This window comes from Oratosquilla oratoria, chromosome 7 (genome assembly GCF_046742065.1).
Source record: "Oratosquilla oratoria isolate Oo_2021 chromosome 7, ASM4674206v1, whole genome shotgun sequence".
Lineage (NCBI taxonomy): Eukaryota > Metazoa > Arthropoda > Malacostraca > Stomatopoda > Squillidae > Oratosquilla > Oratosquilla oratoria.
Window position 1 is genome coordinate 35211048 of NC_134783.1, and position 16506 is coordinate 35227553.

A 16506-nucleotide genomic window follows, 5' to 3' on the forward strand; every position below is an offset into this window, starting at 1 on the left:
GTAGTATACAGGAAAGGATCAACATTCATTGGGTCCTGTCTCCTATTTTCCAATTTTTTCTTTTATCACACCTAACCTCAAATTCATGTAGTTTCAACTTAATCTATATCCTTGATACTCATTAATCGTATTTAGATTTGAACTTGTGTATTGTTTGAGCTTGGGCTATATGCATCGAATTACGTTGTTTATTATTCATGGTTGTAGTATATACACATGCTCTGGCTGGCTACTTCCTTTGTAAGGGGGAAGAAACCTTTTGGTATATATATCAATATGAAGCCAATTATTGTGGACAAAAGGGGGTTTTTGTCTAATGGGAGTTCACAATTTAATGCCTGTTAAATTTAAAAGTACAGGAAATAATAATGAAACAAGAGGATGTGGTTATGTTGTTTTGGTCCATTAGAAACAGCTGAACAACTTCCAGCCTTGGTTACGAGATGAATCATATAGCCTTACGAAAAATGCACTATGACTTAATACAAACTACATTTAAACATTGGATGGTTAATGTACATATGACAACTTTCTGGCAAGGTCTTTAGCATTACTAGATTCATAATTGGGAATATATTAGAAATGAAAACATTAAACAAGATATATTAATTCCTTCAACCCAGGATGCTACAGCTGCTTTTGCATCCCTTATATGTACTCCCATTTATACTAAATCTGAACCACATTTTTTGTTATACAACAATCATAAACAAATATATCAATGAATGTTATTAATTCCCATTTAACTTCAAACTATATTTCTTTTTATATCCAATTCCATTCTAATATTTTGCCATCTCACTGTAATCCATTATAACTGCAAATAATTATAGAAAGAAAGGAGAGCGAGTAAGTTGAGGAGGAAGACATTTGTGGGCTAATGTGGATAAGTCTGAGCTATGGAAGTAACTATAGCATGTTTCATTCATATTAAAAAAATGAATAAATTTTCACAGGATATTCTTTGTATTTTTCTTGTGTACTACAAAGACCCATAAGGACTAAAGTACCATCAAACAATGCAGAATGACAAACAGGAATCAATGGGTTGAAGGAGCTAGAGGAATTTACATCATCACCACAAACAGGATTTCTTTGGTACTGTTTTTGTCATGTTTCATCTTCAGCAGGATTCTTATCAGAACTAAACAAGAATCATTCTTGTAGTACTTACATTTATTCAACATGTGCTCCATACTCCCATTACTCATCTACCATACAATGAATATATACTGATTAAAACTAAGTGTTCAAAGAAAACAGTTAAACATTACTCATTAAGAAGATTTTTTTTCCAAGGCATTAAGCAAATTGGTCATACCCTTATGGTAACTATTAAACAAGGCTTTGTTCCCTTGCCACAATCGGCCAACACCGAGTTCTCCCTGGGTAAAAAATAAAGGCCCGAGTCTGATCTGGTAAATCAAACCACTGTACCTTGGATATGTCAACTCTTACTTTCACCCCTCATGAATAGAAACTGCCTTTTCTCATCCAATCAATGAAATATAAAATCTCTCTAATATAATTAGCCCATTACCAAAGGGGAAGAAGTGCACTATTTGTGTGAAATTAGGGACCATGGTAACTAGCACTGGACAATTGTCTAATGAGAGCTAGAAAAATACTTGAAAACTAAATAGCTCATTCAAAGGTTATCTCCATGTTGAATGGACTTCCCTTTAATGGAGGGGAGAGGATACCCCCAGAGCTTAATAGAATAATCTTAAGCTCAAGAACACAAAAATCTAAGGAACACATTAATAATAGAGTTAAGGATGCTTGCCTCATTCTGGATTTTTTTTTTATGGTGTACACGTAACTCACTATATGGGAAGTTTTAAGCATCCAATACACTTAGGACTTTTATGTATCTGTAAACCTCTCTTTTTTTTTACAAACCTTATGATTCTTCACATTTGCTGAGTACCTTAAGGTGGGATACAAGATTAACACCACCATAATGACATTGTTACCTGTAGTACTCCAGCATTCAACATTTTGTGCTCAAAATGGTTTATGGCACTTATGCCCCTTTAGTAATGGGATCTCTAAACAATATTATGCTGGAAATATCTTTGTGGAAACCTGCAACACCATCTGAGATTCCTAAAATATTTCATTTTTTAATCCATCAATTCCTTCACTGCTTCAGCCTTTACTTCTTCTGCTTCTTCCCTAATGTTAGTGTATGATGGGATGATAGATGCTGCTGAGAAATCTGTGTGCGCCTCTTTTGGAACTCTGCCTTTTCTTCATCCAGAACTTTTTTGCGATCCTCATAACGCTTCTTCTCTTCAGCATGATCTCGTTTCAGCTGGTCATATTTGGTGTAAAGCTGCAGAAATGTAAAAGAGAAACATAAGTACATGCAGTAAAAAGATAGAGAATTCATTAGGGTGTACGATAAGAACATAAGGACAACATAAGAATGAAGGAGACTGCAAGAGACCATAAGGCCTACACTAGGCAGATCCATATCCATGACCACCTGTCATCTCCATCCATAAAGTTGTGATTAACATAATTAAATTCCCCTCTCAGTGAGAACTAGGGTAGTGCCTCTTTATGAAGAACTTTTTGAAGCATTAGAATTTAACATGGGATGCCTTCACTACAAACGCATCCACTACTATGCAACCCTGAAGCATCTCCCTGACTTTTCACTGAAGTAATGATGCTCAAGTCAGGCAAAATTATGTATTTACCTAACTGTAGCATACAGGAAAGGAACTATGCTTGTTATTACATTCAAATCACCATCCAGCACTATGACAGTACATACATATACCAAAGGCTTTTCACCCCTTACAAGGGAGGTAGCCAAAAAAACAAAGGCATAAAAACCATTCCCACCCATTCCATCCCTAATACACTCCACTCCCCTCCATCATCTACCCTCCCTCTTATCTTGGCACTTCCTGGATGACGGTTCATCCTTGCATCTTGTCCAGTGCCCTGGGTCAGAAGCAATGTCGCAAGACACAGCACATCCACAGCAGGGCCGCTTCATTAAATTGGCGACCCCCTCTCTCTGTCCCCTTATGCAGAAAAGGAGAAGGTGGGGAGAAATCCCTTTGGGCTGTGTCAAATTTTTCTCACACATACTACTTCACCCCCCACCCATTCCACCTCATGCATCACATCATCATCCATATACAACCATTCTCCATTCACCCGTCTTCTGTCCTCTCCCATCCTTCCTCAACAGACATTCCCTTCTTCCCCAAAGCCCCTTTCACCCCATCCATCCATCTCATCCTAGGTCACCCCCTGATGTTCACTCCCTCCACATCTGGCTTCCATTCCTCTTTTACTAGTCTTTCTTCACTCATTCTTTCCATGTGTCCAAACCATCCCAATACTCTTTCATCCACCCCATCTCCCATCTCCCTTACCACCCCCGTTTTCCTCCTCACCTCCTCATTTCTCACTATCCAGCCTAGTGGCCCCCATCATACCTCTCAGACACCATCTCAAACACATTCAAACTCCTTCTCTCTTCCTCTCTTATGTTCCATGTTTCTGCTCCTTCATACATTCTCCTCTTAGCATCCATTCCCAAATGTCTATTCCTCATTACACTTTTTAATCCACCAAGGCATTTACTCACTTCTCTCAATCTACATTCTACCTCCACCTTCACTCCACCCTTTCCTGCCACATTCACACCCAAGTACCATACAACAGTACGTTTCTTTCTGAGAAATCTGCAGAAAGGCCTGTGAACCATTGCCAGCCACTGTGAAGTTGCAGGTTTTTAGTCATGTTCATTATCATTACAATTTAAGTGCAACCATTATCTTACTCTCTGATACATTGTTTTCTCCTCCAACAAATCTTACCAAATTCACAAAACTACAAAAATGGAGGAAAAAAAAAAAAAAAAAAAAAAAAAAAAAAATTAAGAACAAACTAGATGCTGAGAGATACAAAGACAGGTCACTACAAGCATAGCTCCCCCCTGTATAATATACATACTAGCCGGTTTATTATCCCCTCTTTCCCAATCTCCTCCAAACTCGCTCTACAAACCCACTTCTCTCTCATCACACCATTCACACACACAGTTTAAACAGGCTTGGTTACATTACACACCCTGGCTGGAAACTAACACTTACTTGATTTCCCACTATCACAAAAGCTGCAGAACTCCATTAAAAGCTCTTCACTGGATTTACATACCTTCCCCATACTCGTCTCATGGTCAAACTCACTAAGTCTACAACTACAGTCCTTGTAATTTTTGCAAAATTCTTTATCATTTGGACCTAATCACACTTTCCTCCAGTCTAATATAGATACTTACCTGTTTTTCTACCTCCTTCAATTCAGTTTCCTTTTCTTTGACCCTGAGAACAAAGGTTTGGCGCATTTCATCCTCTTTCCGTTGCAAGGCTTCTCGATGTTCAACCCTTTTTTGTTCAAATGTTTGCTGGAAGCTGATGGGCTGATTGTCCTCTCCAACATCCATAAAACCCATCTGATAAAAAGAGGAATGACTATGGGTCAACTTTATGTTTTACTTTTGTGAATGACAATATCAATACAACTCTTCAATCTGGTTTACAACATCAATACAACTCAAATGTTCTTTACCTGTTCCAAGACCTTCTTCCTATAAAGCTCATAGTGTCTGGAATGAGTCACCTCCCGCATATCTTCCATGTTGGTACGTATCAACATCTCTCGTAACTTGGTAAAATCACAATGGGCCTCATTTTCCACTGCAAGAAGAAAGTTCATGTATAAGGATACACATAAATACAAGATAACAGAGCAACTGAAAACCTATTATCAGTAGGCTGGTCACATACAACTTAAAAAAAAGAGTCCTTGGGGCCCTCCCATATAGATCTCTCTAGAATGAAATATTGGACTGGTGCCTGCTCCATTTGTGTAGACCTGCTTCTTTGTTACCAGCTGGCGGGGGTGGGGGGGTGGCTGGCTGGCAGTGAAAGACAAGGAGAGAAAGGGAATATGGATAAGGATGAGGAAAAGGGGAACAAGGAGACAGAAGAGGAAGAAAAAGAAGAAAGGGCCCATATATATTTATGTACATCTGTCTTGCTTTGGTTGTACTGTGTCTTGCTGCACTGCTTCTTACCCTGGGCAGTGTGCGGGATACAGGGATGACCAATCATCCATGAGGAGGTACGATTAGAGGGAGGAAAGGGTGGTGGAGGGGAGTGGAATGGGCAAGAGTAATTGCCTTTTGACTAGGCTACCTCTCTTGTGAGGGGGAAAAAAGCCCTTGGTATATAGATAGTATAGTATATTGGTATATGGATGGTGAGTGATGAAAGACTAGTAAAATAGGTGTGGAAGGCAGAGATGGAGGGAGTGAATTTGAGGGGACAACTGAGGGTGGAGTGGAAGGATGGGGTGAGGGGGAAGGGCAAGTTGAGTGGAGGGTCAAGAGATGGAGTCAAGTGGAGAGTGACTGTGTAAAGATGATACTGTTATGCAAGGAAAGGAAGGGTGGAGGATGGGGGTGCTTATGTGCGAATAATATTTTGACACAGCCCAACGAGACTTCTCTCCATCTTCTCTTTTTCTGCATGACGAGAAGGAGAGGGGGGGGGTCACCGATTAAGTGAAGTGACCATGCTGTGGATGTAATGTCATCCATGAGGAGATAAGATAAAAGGTGTGAAAGGGTGGTGGATGGGAGTGGGATGGGTGGGAGTAGATACGTGCCTTTGACTTGGCTACCTCCCTCATAAGGGGGAAAACTCTGATATATAGATAGACATCGTTCTTCTTTGTGTTCACTATCAGTTTTCTCTTCTTGCTTTCATTCCTTCCTGGTATATGCACTGACAAACACCCATACCTCTCAACCTATTCTCATTTTCATAATCATTACCTTTAATAAATTCTCCTTCCATTCAACTACACACATATCATCACTTAGCAGTGACCCCTTCTCTCTCTTGCCCTTTCTCCATTCCTGACAACCTCCCAAACTTCAAACTCTCCTTTCCTTTCAGTTTAGTTTCACACAGTGCTAAAACATCCATCTTTATTCTCACAAGCATACTACCAATCTCCTGTTTTGTTCTCACTTGTCCCACACCCTTGCACATTCAAAGACTCAACTATAAAAGCCAAGGTTCTGACTGGAGTCTTCCTTTCAAGCCTTGACTCTTCATAAGAGAAGAAAAAAGGGAGGGGGCCAATTCCTAGTCTCTTCTCTCTCATTCCATTTAATCACCTACAACATGTACAGGAACACAGTGGCAGCATCTGTAACCCCCCCACCTGCCACCAACACTGGGTACATAGGAAAAAGAAAAGGAGACCTGGGAATGGAAAAACATGGATTAAAGGTGTCAGAAAGAAGGGGCTGCAACAGTAAAAATGCAACCTATTATTCATCTACTGATTAGAATTTTTTTCTAACACTAATGAATGATGTGTGGCTTTGGTCTGTAAAGTGCTCCCAAGTCCCTAAAATACTGACTGTAACAAATACCCCAGTGAGGGAGTATGTGTGAGAAAAATTTGATGCAGCCCTATCTTCTCCTTTTCTACACGTGGGGACGGAGAGGGGGTGGGGGGTCGCTGATTTAATGAAGCGGCCTTGCTGTGGATGTGCTGTGTCTTGCAACACTGCTTTTGACCCAGGGTAGTGAACAGGATGCAGGGATGACCCGTCATCCAGGAGGTGCCAAGATAAGTGGGAGGGAAGAGGGTGGAGGGGAGTGGAGTGTGATAGGGATGGAATGGGTGGGAGTGGTTTTTATGCCTTTCTTTTTTGGCTACCTCCCTTATAAGGGAGAAAAAAGCCTTTGGTATATGTAAAAAAAAATTCCAGAGTTTGCTTTCAGCAAGCATCACGTCCCCTACATTCCTGACAGATGTGGATGATGGAAGAGAGTAGGTTTGACATCATGGCTATGAATTTATTTAAAAAGAAAAGTGAGGATAAAGTGGGAGATGAAGGGAATGAGCAAGTATTAATCAAGACATGAAAAAAACAAAAGATGCAACTATTATTCAACAAAGTTCTATGTACATCAAAACTACATTTAGCCCACATCTACACACAACAAGTGCATGTACAACAAAGTATATGCACTGCACTTTTATGGCATCTTATTTTGAATCCAAACACATACAGCCTCATGTGCTTTCAGTAGCTATCACATGTTTAAAGACCTAAACATATTATAGCTACCGAAATACATCTTCATTGAGTGACTTATGGACTCACCCAAAGGTTGCTACCAGCTGAAAGCTGTGGGTCTTCTGCAAAAGAGACTGATTGATTGGTTCATGACCCCCATATCAGACATACACTGCTTCCAACCTACCTTGTACAGTGCCCCAGGGGTACTGCCTGGCTCTAACCATCTTGTTGCCCACTCTTACAAAGTCAGTGCTGCCCACCACTGCAAATGGTATCTGTGTGTTCATTTCACTATTCACCTGTCCAAATACAGGAATTAGTAAGGACATATCATAAACTGTGAAATTCATGATTATATACATACATATACCAACAGTTTTTCCCCCCCTTACAAGAGAGGTAGCAAAAAAAAAAAAAAAAAAAAAAAAGGCATAAAATCCACTCCCACCCATTTCAACCCCACATACTCTACTCCCATTTACAACCTCTCCCTCCCTCTTATCTTGGCTCCTCCTGGATGACGGGTCATCCCTACATCTCGCCCACTACCCTGGGTCAGGAGCAATGTAACAAGATATTGTACATCCACAGCAAGGCCACTTCATTTAATTGGCAACCCCCCCCTCCATCCCCTAATTCAGAAAAAGAGAAGACGAGGAAAAATCCCTTCAGGCTGCATCAAAATATCATTGACACTTACTCCCAAACCACCCTTTCCCCCACCCACTCCCTACCATGCATCACAGCATCATCCTTACACAACCATTCTCCACTCACACCTATCTTCTGTCTTCTCCCTTCTTTCCTCAACAGACATTCCCCTTTTACCTCATCCATATCATCCTGGGTTGCCCTCTCATGTTCACTCCTTCTACCTCTGCCTTCCACACCTTTTACTATTCTTCACTCATTCTTTCCATGTGTTCAAACCATCCCAATGCTCTTTCATCAACCCTATCTCCCTACTCCCTTTCCAGCCCGACTCTCCTCACCTCGTTTCTCACACTATCCAATTTAGTAACCCCCTACCATACACCTCAGGCATTTCATCTCAAATGCATTCAAACTCTTCCTCTCTTATGTTCCATGTTTCTGCCCCATACAGTGCTGTTGGCACAATCACTCTTTCATACAATCTCCTCTTAGCATCCATTCCCAAATATCTATTTCTCATTACACTTTTTAATCCCCCAAGGCATTTACTTGCTTCTCTCAATCTACATTCTACCTACACCTCCACTCCTTCATGAGGACAGAGCCTTTATTAATATGACATTCTGCTTGTTACAGCTTTATCAAGTACTTGATAAAGCTGTAACAAGTGAAGTATTACTAACAAAGGCAGTTCTCACATGGCATTTCTTTAGATATTCTTACAGTTTACAATTCAAACAGCTTGGAATGGATCAAGTTTGAATACCAAATTACCTATAGACTTTAAACCTATCACAAGCAAATTGAAGGAATTCACCTTAACCATTGTGTCGTCATCAGTGGGAAACTGATAAATCTGGATGCCATTAGCCTTAACCTCTTGAATGATTTTGGCTTTGAATTTACTCAGCTCAGCCTTAGAGATGGTGTCAGCCTTTGCAATAATCGGGATGATGTTTACTTTCGAGTCCAACTTTTTCATGCACACCAAATCAATACTCTTCAGGCTGCAAAATAAAACAAAATTATCAGATAATAAAGCAGAAAACAGACAGGCACTTCATATCATATGAAAGTAATTAACACGACTACTAACTTAATATTACAGCAGATATGATGACTGAAAATTTTATTCTTTGCTTTTTCACATCTAAGCTGAATAAAATTGTCAGACCTCAGCCAGACCCAAAACTGCAAGGAGCCTTATAATTCTCAGAGTTGTGTTCTACTCCCTTCAGTACAATAATGGCCCCACAGCTAATGGTTGCTAAAACCAGTTGTGCATTATTACATTGCTCAAGAGATTAAGTGATAATTCCAACATCTTCCAACCTTACCTATCTATATACCAATAGGCTTCTTTCCCCCTATAACCACTTCCATATGGTGACGCCTATGTAGGCGTCATGAGGAGCAAGTGGGTACGCGATGATGCCGACGTCGGCGTCTTGATTATATTTATTGTAGTCGTACCTGCGTGACCCTCATTCTCTCTAAACTGGCTTCATCATATTTTCTATGGTTATCAAAATTCACGGGTGAAAGAGAACGAGCGATTGAGCAGTGACTTTATTTTTTATAATGTGATTATTATGACGCAACATCGCACGCCTGGCAGCTAATGCTGCCAGATGTGCGATGTGCCCCGGAGTGAAGAGGATAAGGACCCAGCCAAGGCATACACCCATCTCCATCCATCCTATTCCCATCAATCAATCAATTCCCTTTCATTTTAGCTCGTTGCGGATCAAGGGTCATCCCTTTCCCCTGCCCACTGCCTGGGTCAGAGGCAATGTAGCAAGAAAACTCATCAACAGCAAGGCTTTCTGCTTCATTTGCACATTAACCTTCCCTCCTCATGCAACAATAGAGAAGATAAGTAGAAAACTCTTCAGGCTGTGTCAATTTATTTTCCACTCATAACCTTTCTACACTCACACCTATCTTTTGCCCTCTCCCTTCTAAGCTCAACATTCCCCTTTTACTCAAAGCCCCTTGCACCATATCCATCCATATCATTCTTGGTTTTCTATTCAAGGTCAATGCATCTACCTCTGCCCTCCACACTCTTTTTGTTCGTCTTTCTTCACTTATTCATTCCATGTACCCAAACCATCCCAATATTCTTTCATCTACCCTATCTCCAAGCTCCCTTCCCATCCCCAACTCTCTTCATTTCTCAATCACCTTCATAACATCCACCATACTTCTCAAACATTTAAAGTCATCCTTTCTGCCTCCCTTAAATTTCAAGTTTCTGACCCATAGTTTTATAGGCATAATCACTCCTTTTTATATTACCAATACAATCAAAAACAGTATATTAACTTACCCATGGCCAGTGGGGCAAATGAAATATAAGCAGGCATGAATGCGTGAATCATGGTAAGTAGAAAGTGATCTCTTGACTTTAAGCTCCTCTTGAAGAAAGTCATCAAATTGTCTGTCAATATAATCTACAATGGCTGTAAAGCTGTCTTCCTTGTTTATTTGGTCGCCATAACCAACTGTGTCGCAGATGGTAAGCTAAAAAAGAAAGAGAAATAAATAAATAAACGAGGAAAGTGGTAGTACTTACTATATCAACAATCAACATGGTAGGATATATATATATACAAGTATGTATATAAGTCTGGTTATTCATGTACCAATAAGCCTCTTCCCCCTTATAGGAGAGGTAGCCAGACAAGACATGCACCCAACCTCCACCAATCTCACACCCATTTGTATCCCTTTTAAAAATCATAGCTTTGTGAAGGTAGGACCATCCTTGCCCCATGCCCACTGCCTGGGTCAGAAGCAGTGTGACAAGACACAACACCTCCACAGAGGGGCCTGACAGCCAAAGCTGGTTTATCCTTCCCTGCTTCATGGCAACCCTTCCTCCTTGTCCCCTCATAAGTAAACACTCTACTTACATCTATTTCCCTTCCTTGGTCAACAGACATTCCAACTTCACCCAAGGGCCCCTATATTCTATCCATCTATCCCATTCTTGGTTGCTCCCTCAAGTTCACTTTATCCACTTCTGCTTTCCACACTTTCTGTGCTAGTCTTTTTTCACTCATTTTTTTCCCGTATGTCCAAACCATCTTTGATGAAACCTATTTCCCGGCTCCCTCTCTACCCCAATTCTCCACCTCACTGCCTCATTTTCACTCTATCCATCCTTGTAATGATACATCTCACACTATAATTTCTGCTTCCCTTATATTCTAAATCTCTGCCCTATGCAGTGTAATAGGCACAATCATCCATTTTCTCTAACCTGTCTCCTTTAAGACATTACTTCCAACTCAATGCCACCCTTGTAATCATATCACCTTACTACACTGTTCACAACAGTTCAAGCTGTGCTAACCTTAAGGCGAACATTGGATTCCTGAAGTTCGTATGTATGTGACTTTAGTTTGACTGAGGGGAGACTGTGAGGTGCAGCAGTTGACTCGAAGCTGGTGTTGAAGAGGGTATCCATGAGTGTTGATTTGCCCATCCCTGTCTCGCCTGCATACAAAGGAAGACCAATGAATTTTTCATACATGTTATTCCCAAAGTGCCACAAGGGTTTTTACATAGCACACTATAAAAATTATGCAGTCAATACCTCATATTTGAGGTGGGGGTTCAAGCACATTATATATTAAACTTGTGTAATACATCACTTCCTGCCAACCATAAGAAAATATTTCTGTATGGCTGGATAAACTAGGTAACATAGATTGCATGGTACAATACAGAAACTAGAATGAGAGTGAGAGAATACAGCCCTACACCTTATACAGTAAACCCTCTTTATTATGAACCCCTTTATAGCAATTTTCGGATTTATTGACCTTAATATAGCCTACTGGCCACACCCATCTATTACATCAAACAAAGGTATGTGTGGTGGAATGTTCAGTCTCTGGTGGTGAGGGAGTGAGTGAGGGAGCGAACTAGTAGGTGGTGGTGGTAGTGAGCAGTATACCAAACTTCTCCCTCATATACTGAACAAAGTTTGGTACATGAAGGGGTAATCCAGCGGTGGTGGTGGTGAGAGGGTGTCAAGAGTGAAGAGGAGGAGGGAGAGGAAAGGTGGCTATAATAGCAAGTGAAGAGGCACCTATAAGCATGTGGAGTGGAAGGCGGTCTCTTCAAGGTTAATGTGGATTAAAGTGAGGCTGGGGAGATGTGGGGCTTATAAATGAATATGGACCTGGTAGTGAGAAGAGTGTACAGGAAAGTGAGGCTTTTTGGATAGATTTAAATGAATGCATAGAGGGTTTAGGGAGAAATCTCAATGTACTGGTATTGGGAGATCTCAATGCTAGGGTAGGAGACTAACCAATAGACGGAGTGGTTGGGAAGTGTGGAGTGCCAGGACAAAATCGTAGTGGAGCATTGATGGTGGAGGTATATCTAGAAAGAGAGTTATGATTGCAAATACTGTGTTTAGGAAGAAAGTCAAACATAAGTATACATAGGAGAGGGTGGTGGATGGAAGGATGGTAGATAAGGCTTATAGTGGAAACCAAGAGGAGTAGGAAGAGTTTTAGGGAAGGAGTGGGGGAATATCTAATAATTTTTTGGTGAAAGATACATGAAGAAAGAGGAAAAGGACAGAAGTTAGGGAGGTACATACATACATATACCAAAGGCTTTTTCCCCCTTACACGGGGGTAGCCAAAAAAGAAAAAGGCATAGAAAACACTTCCACACATTCCATTTCCTATATATTCCACTCTCTTCCACCCTCCTCCTTCCCGCTTATTTTGGCACCTCCTGGATGATGGGTCATCCCTGCATCCTGTCCACTGCCCTGGGTTAGAAGCAATGTCGTAAGACACAGCACATCCACAGCAAGGCAGTTTCATAAATTTGGCGACAACCCCCTCTCCGTCCCCCCATGCAGAAAAGGAGAAGACGGGGAGAAATCCCTTCGGGCTGCATCCATTTTTTTTCTTATACATATTCTTCACCCCCCATCCCCCACCCACTCCCCCCTCATGCTTCACAACATCATCTATACACAACCCCTCTCCATTCACCCCTATCTTCTGTCCTCTCCCGTCCTTCCTCAACAGACATTCCTCTCTTTTGTAATGCCCCTTTCACCCCATCCATCCATCTCATTCTAGGATGCCCCCTCATATTCACTCCTTCCACTTCTGCCTTTCACACTTCTTTTACTAATCTTTCTCCACTCATTCTTTCCATGTGTCCAAACCATCCCAATACTCTTTCTTCAACCCTATCTCCCAGCTCCCTTTCCACCCCTGTTCTCCTCCTCACCTCCTCATTTCTCACTCTTATCTAGCCTAGTAACCCCTATCATACTTCTCAGACATTTCATCTCAAACACATTCAAACTCCTTCTCTCTTCCTCTCTCATGTTCCATGTTTCTGCCCCATACAGTGCTGTTGGCACAATCACTCCTTCATATTGCCTCCTCATAGCATCCACTCCCAGATGTCTATTTCTCATTACACTTTTTAATCCACCAAGGCATTTACTCGCTTCTCTCAATCTACATTCTACCTCCACCCCCACTCCTCCCTTTCCTGCCACATTCCCACCCAAGTATCTAAAACTATCCACTTCCTCCAGTCTTTCACCTTTAACCACTTCCATACGGTGACGCCTACGTAGGCGTCATGAGGAGCAAGTGGGTATGCGATGATGCCGACGTTGGCGTCTTGATTATATTTATTGTAGTCGTACCTATGTAACCTCCATTCTCTCTAAACTGGCTTCATCATATTTTCTATGGTTATCAAAATTCACGGGTGAAAGAGAACGAACGATTGAGCACTGACTTTATTTCTTATAATGGGATTATTATGACGCAATATCGCACGTTGGGCAGCTAATGCTGCCAGACGTGTGATGTGCCCCGGAGTGAAGAGGTTAATGCTCACTTCCAGCCTGCTGTCACTCTCTCCCCTTGTACATCTCATCACCTTACTTTTGCCCACATTTATCTTTAGCTTCCTTCTTTCACACACCTTCTCAAACTCTGTCACTAACTTCCTCAATCCCTCCTCTGATCCTGCCACAAGTGCAGTGTTGTCAGCAAACAACAACTGGCTCACCTCCCACTTTTCTCCATTTTCTTTAACCATCTCCAACCCCTGACCCACTACCCTTGCATTCACCTCTCGCACCACCCCATCCATGTAAAGATTGAACAGCCAGGGTGACATAAGACATCGCTGACGAAGTCCCATCTTTACCTCAAACCATTTCTAATCCTAACACACGCTCTACTACTACTGCTTAAATAAGAAAGAAAAGGTGTGCGAGAAGAAACTGAGAGAACAGTGGGAGGGAGTGAAGGATAGAGTTGAACTAGGAGTGGAGAAGGAATGGGGATGTTTCAAGGAGGGAGTCACAAGGTGTGCAAAGATGGTGTGTGGAACAAGGCAGACAGGAGGAAATAGAAGGGTAGTGAGTGGTGGTATGATGAAGCAATGAAGGTTGTTGAGGAGAAGAAATGAGCATTCACAGATTGGTAGCAATATTTGATGAGAGAATCATATGAGAGGTACAAAGAAAAGGGAAGAGAAGTAAAGCATAAGATGAAGGCGGCAAAGAGGAGAGCAGATGTGAAATAGGGGTAAGAGTATGACAGGAATTTTTTTAAAGTAATACAGATTTTTCGGAGGGATATTAAGAGAGGAAGGGGAAGCAAACCAGGTAGAGAGGAAAAGCTAAAAGGTGTAGATAGAGAGATGATAATAGAAGAGATGGCAGTAAGAAGATGGGCAGAGTTTTTTTGAGAGTTGCTAAATGTGAAGGAGGCTAGGGAGGGAAAGGTAGTTGCAGTGAGAAGTGCTTAGAAAATGAGTTATGAATGAAGAAAATGAAGGCGAAGAAAAGATGAGGTGAAAGTAGTTATTAAAATGATGAGAGCAGGTAAGGCACATGGATAGGTGTCATGTGGAGTGTCTAAAAAAGGGAGGTACAGTGATGGTGGACTGGCTGGTGAAGTTGTTTAATGTTTGTCTAAAACAGGGTAGAGTGACAGAGGACTGTAGGAGTGCCTGTATAGTTCCCCTTTACAAGGGAAAAGGGGACAAGCATAGTTATAGTAGTTTTAGAGGGATCAATTTGTTGATGTAGTTGGGAAGGCTTATGGGACGGATTTGATTGAGAGGATTAGGAGAGGAACAGAGGGAGTAATTGGTGAAGTACAGTATGGGTTTAGGACAGGTAGAGGTTGTGTGGACCAGATTTTTGTGGTAAGGCAGATATGTGAGAAAGGTTTAGGAAAAGGCATGGATGTTTTTTGGGTCTTTATGGATTTGGAGAAGATTTATGACAGAATAGACAGGAAGGCACTGTGGGAAGTATTGCAGATATATGGGATGAGAAGAAAGCTGTTAGGAGCAGTCAAGAGTTTTTACGAGAGTAGTAGAGCCTGTGTTAGAATTAGAAAGTGGGATTTGAGTGAGTGGTTTGCAGTAAAGGTGTGACTTTGTCAGGGATGTGACATGTTGCCATGGTTGTTCAATTCATACATGGACAGGATGGTGCGAGAGGTAAATGCATGGATAATGGAGAAAATTGAGAGATAAGCCAGTTGTTGTTTGCTGTCGATACTGCATTTGTAGTAGGATCAGAGGAGAGTTTAAGGAAGTTAGTGATGGAGTTTGGGAAGGTGTGTGAAAGAAGGAAGCTGAAGATAAATGTGGGTAAAGGTAAGGTGATGAGATATACAAGGGGAGAATATGGCAGCAAATTGGAAGTGAGTATTAAGGGAGACTTAAGGAAGTGGATAGCTTAAGATACTTTGGGGGGAATGTGGCGGTAAAGGGGTGAGTGGAGGTTGAGGTAGAATATAGACTGAGAGAAGCGATTAAATGCCTCAGGTGATTAACAAATGCTAGAAATAGACATTTAAGTATGGATGCTAAGAGATTGTATGAAGGGGTGATTGTGCCAACAGCACTGTATGGGGCAGAAACATGGAACATAAGAGAGGAAGAGTTTAAATCTGTTTGAGATTAAATGCCTGAGAAGTATGGTAGGGGTTACTATTCTGGATAGAGTGAGGAATGAGGTGGGGGTGGATAGGGAATTGGGAGATAGGTCTGATAAAAGAGTGAAGAAAGATTATAAAAGAGGTGTGGAAGACAGTGATGGAGGGAGGAACATGAGGGTGCAACCAAGGATGTGATGGATGGATGGATGAATGGATGGGGGTAAAAGGGGTATTGGGAAAGATGAGAATGTCTGTTGAGGAAGGAAGGGAGAAGACAGAAGATAAGGGTGAGTGGAGAATGGTTGTGTGTGGATGATGCTGGTGATGCATGAAAGGGAGTGGGGTGGGGGAAGGAGAGGGAGTATGTGTGAATGATGTTTTGACACAGGCCAAAGGGATTTCTCCCCATATCTTTTTCTGCATAAGGAGGGGGGGGGGTGCTGATTAAATGAAGCAGCCTTGCTGTGGATGTGCTGTGTCTTGCTGCATTGCTTCTGACTCAGGGCAGTGGGCGAGATGCAGGGATGACCAGTCATCCATGAGGAGCCAAGAAAAGAGTGAGGGAGGGGGTGGTGAATAATAGTGGAGTATGTAGGGATGAAATGGGTGGGAGTGGATTTATGCCTTTAACTTAGGCTACCTCCCTTGTAAGAGGGAAAAAGCCCTTGGTATATGTATGTACAAATATAGATTTATCTATACACCAAGGGCTTTCCCCCCCTTAACAGGGAGGTAGCCAAGTCAAAAGGCATG

General features: G+C 41.6%; 1 protein-coding gene across 1 annotated transcript; it reads right to left on the minus strand.

The window, feature by feature from the left end:
* Positions 1–382: 382 nt before the first annotated feature.
* Positions 383–11293, minus strand: LOC143027060 (septin-2-like; the record flags this gene model as incomplete). Its single annotated transcript, XM_076187955.1, is given in 7 exon segments — positions 383–2338; positions 4310–4483; positions 4600–4727; positions 7320–7434; positions 8607–8796; positions 10122–10315; positions 11151–11293. Coding segments are annotated over 7 exon segments (1124 nt in total), but the record flags the coding sequence as incomplete, so codon positions are not given.
* Positions 11294–16506: the final 5213 nt, after the last annotated feature.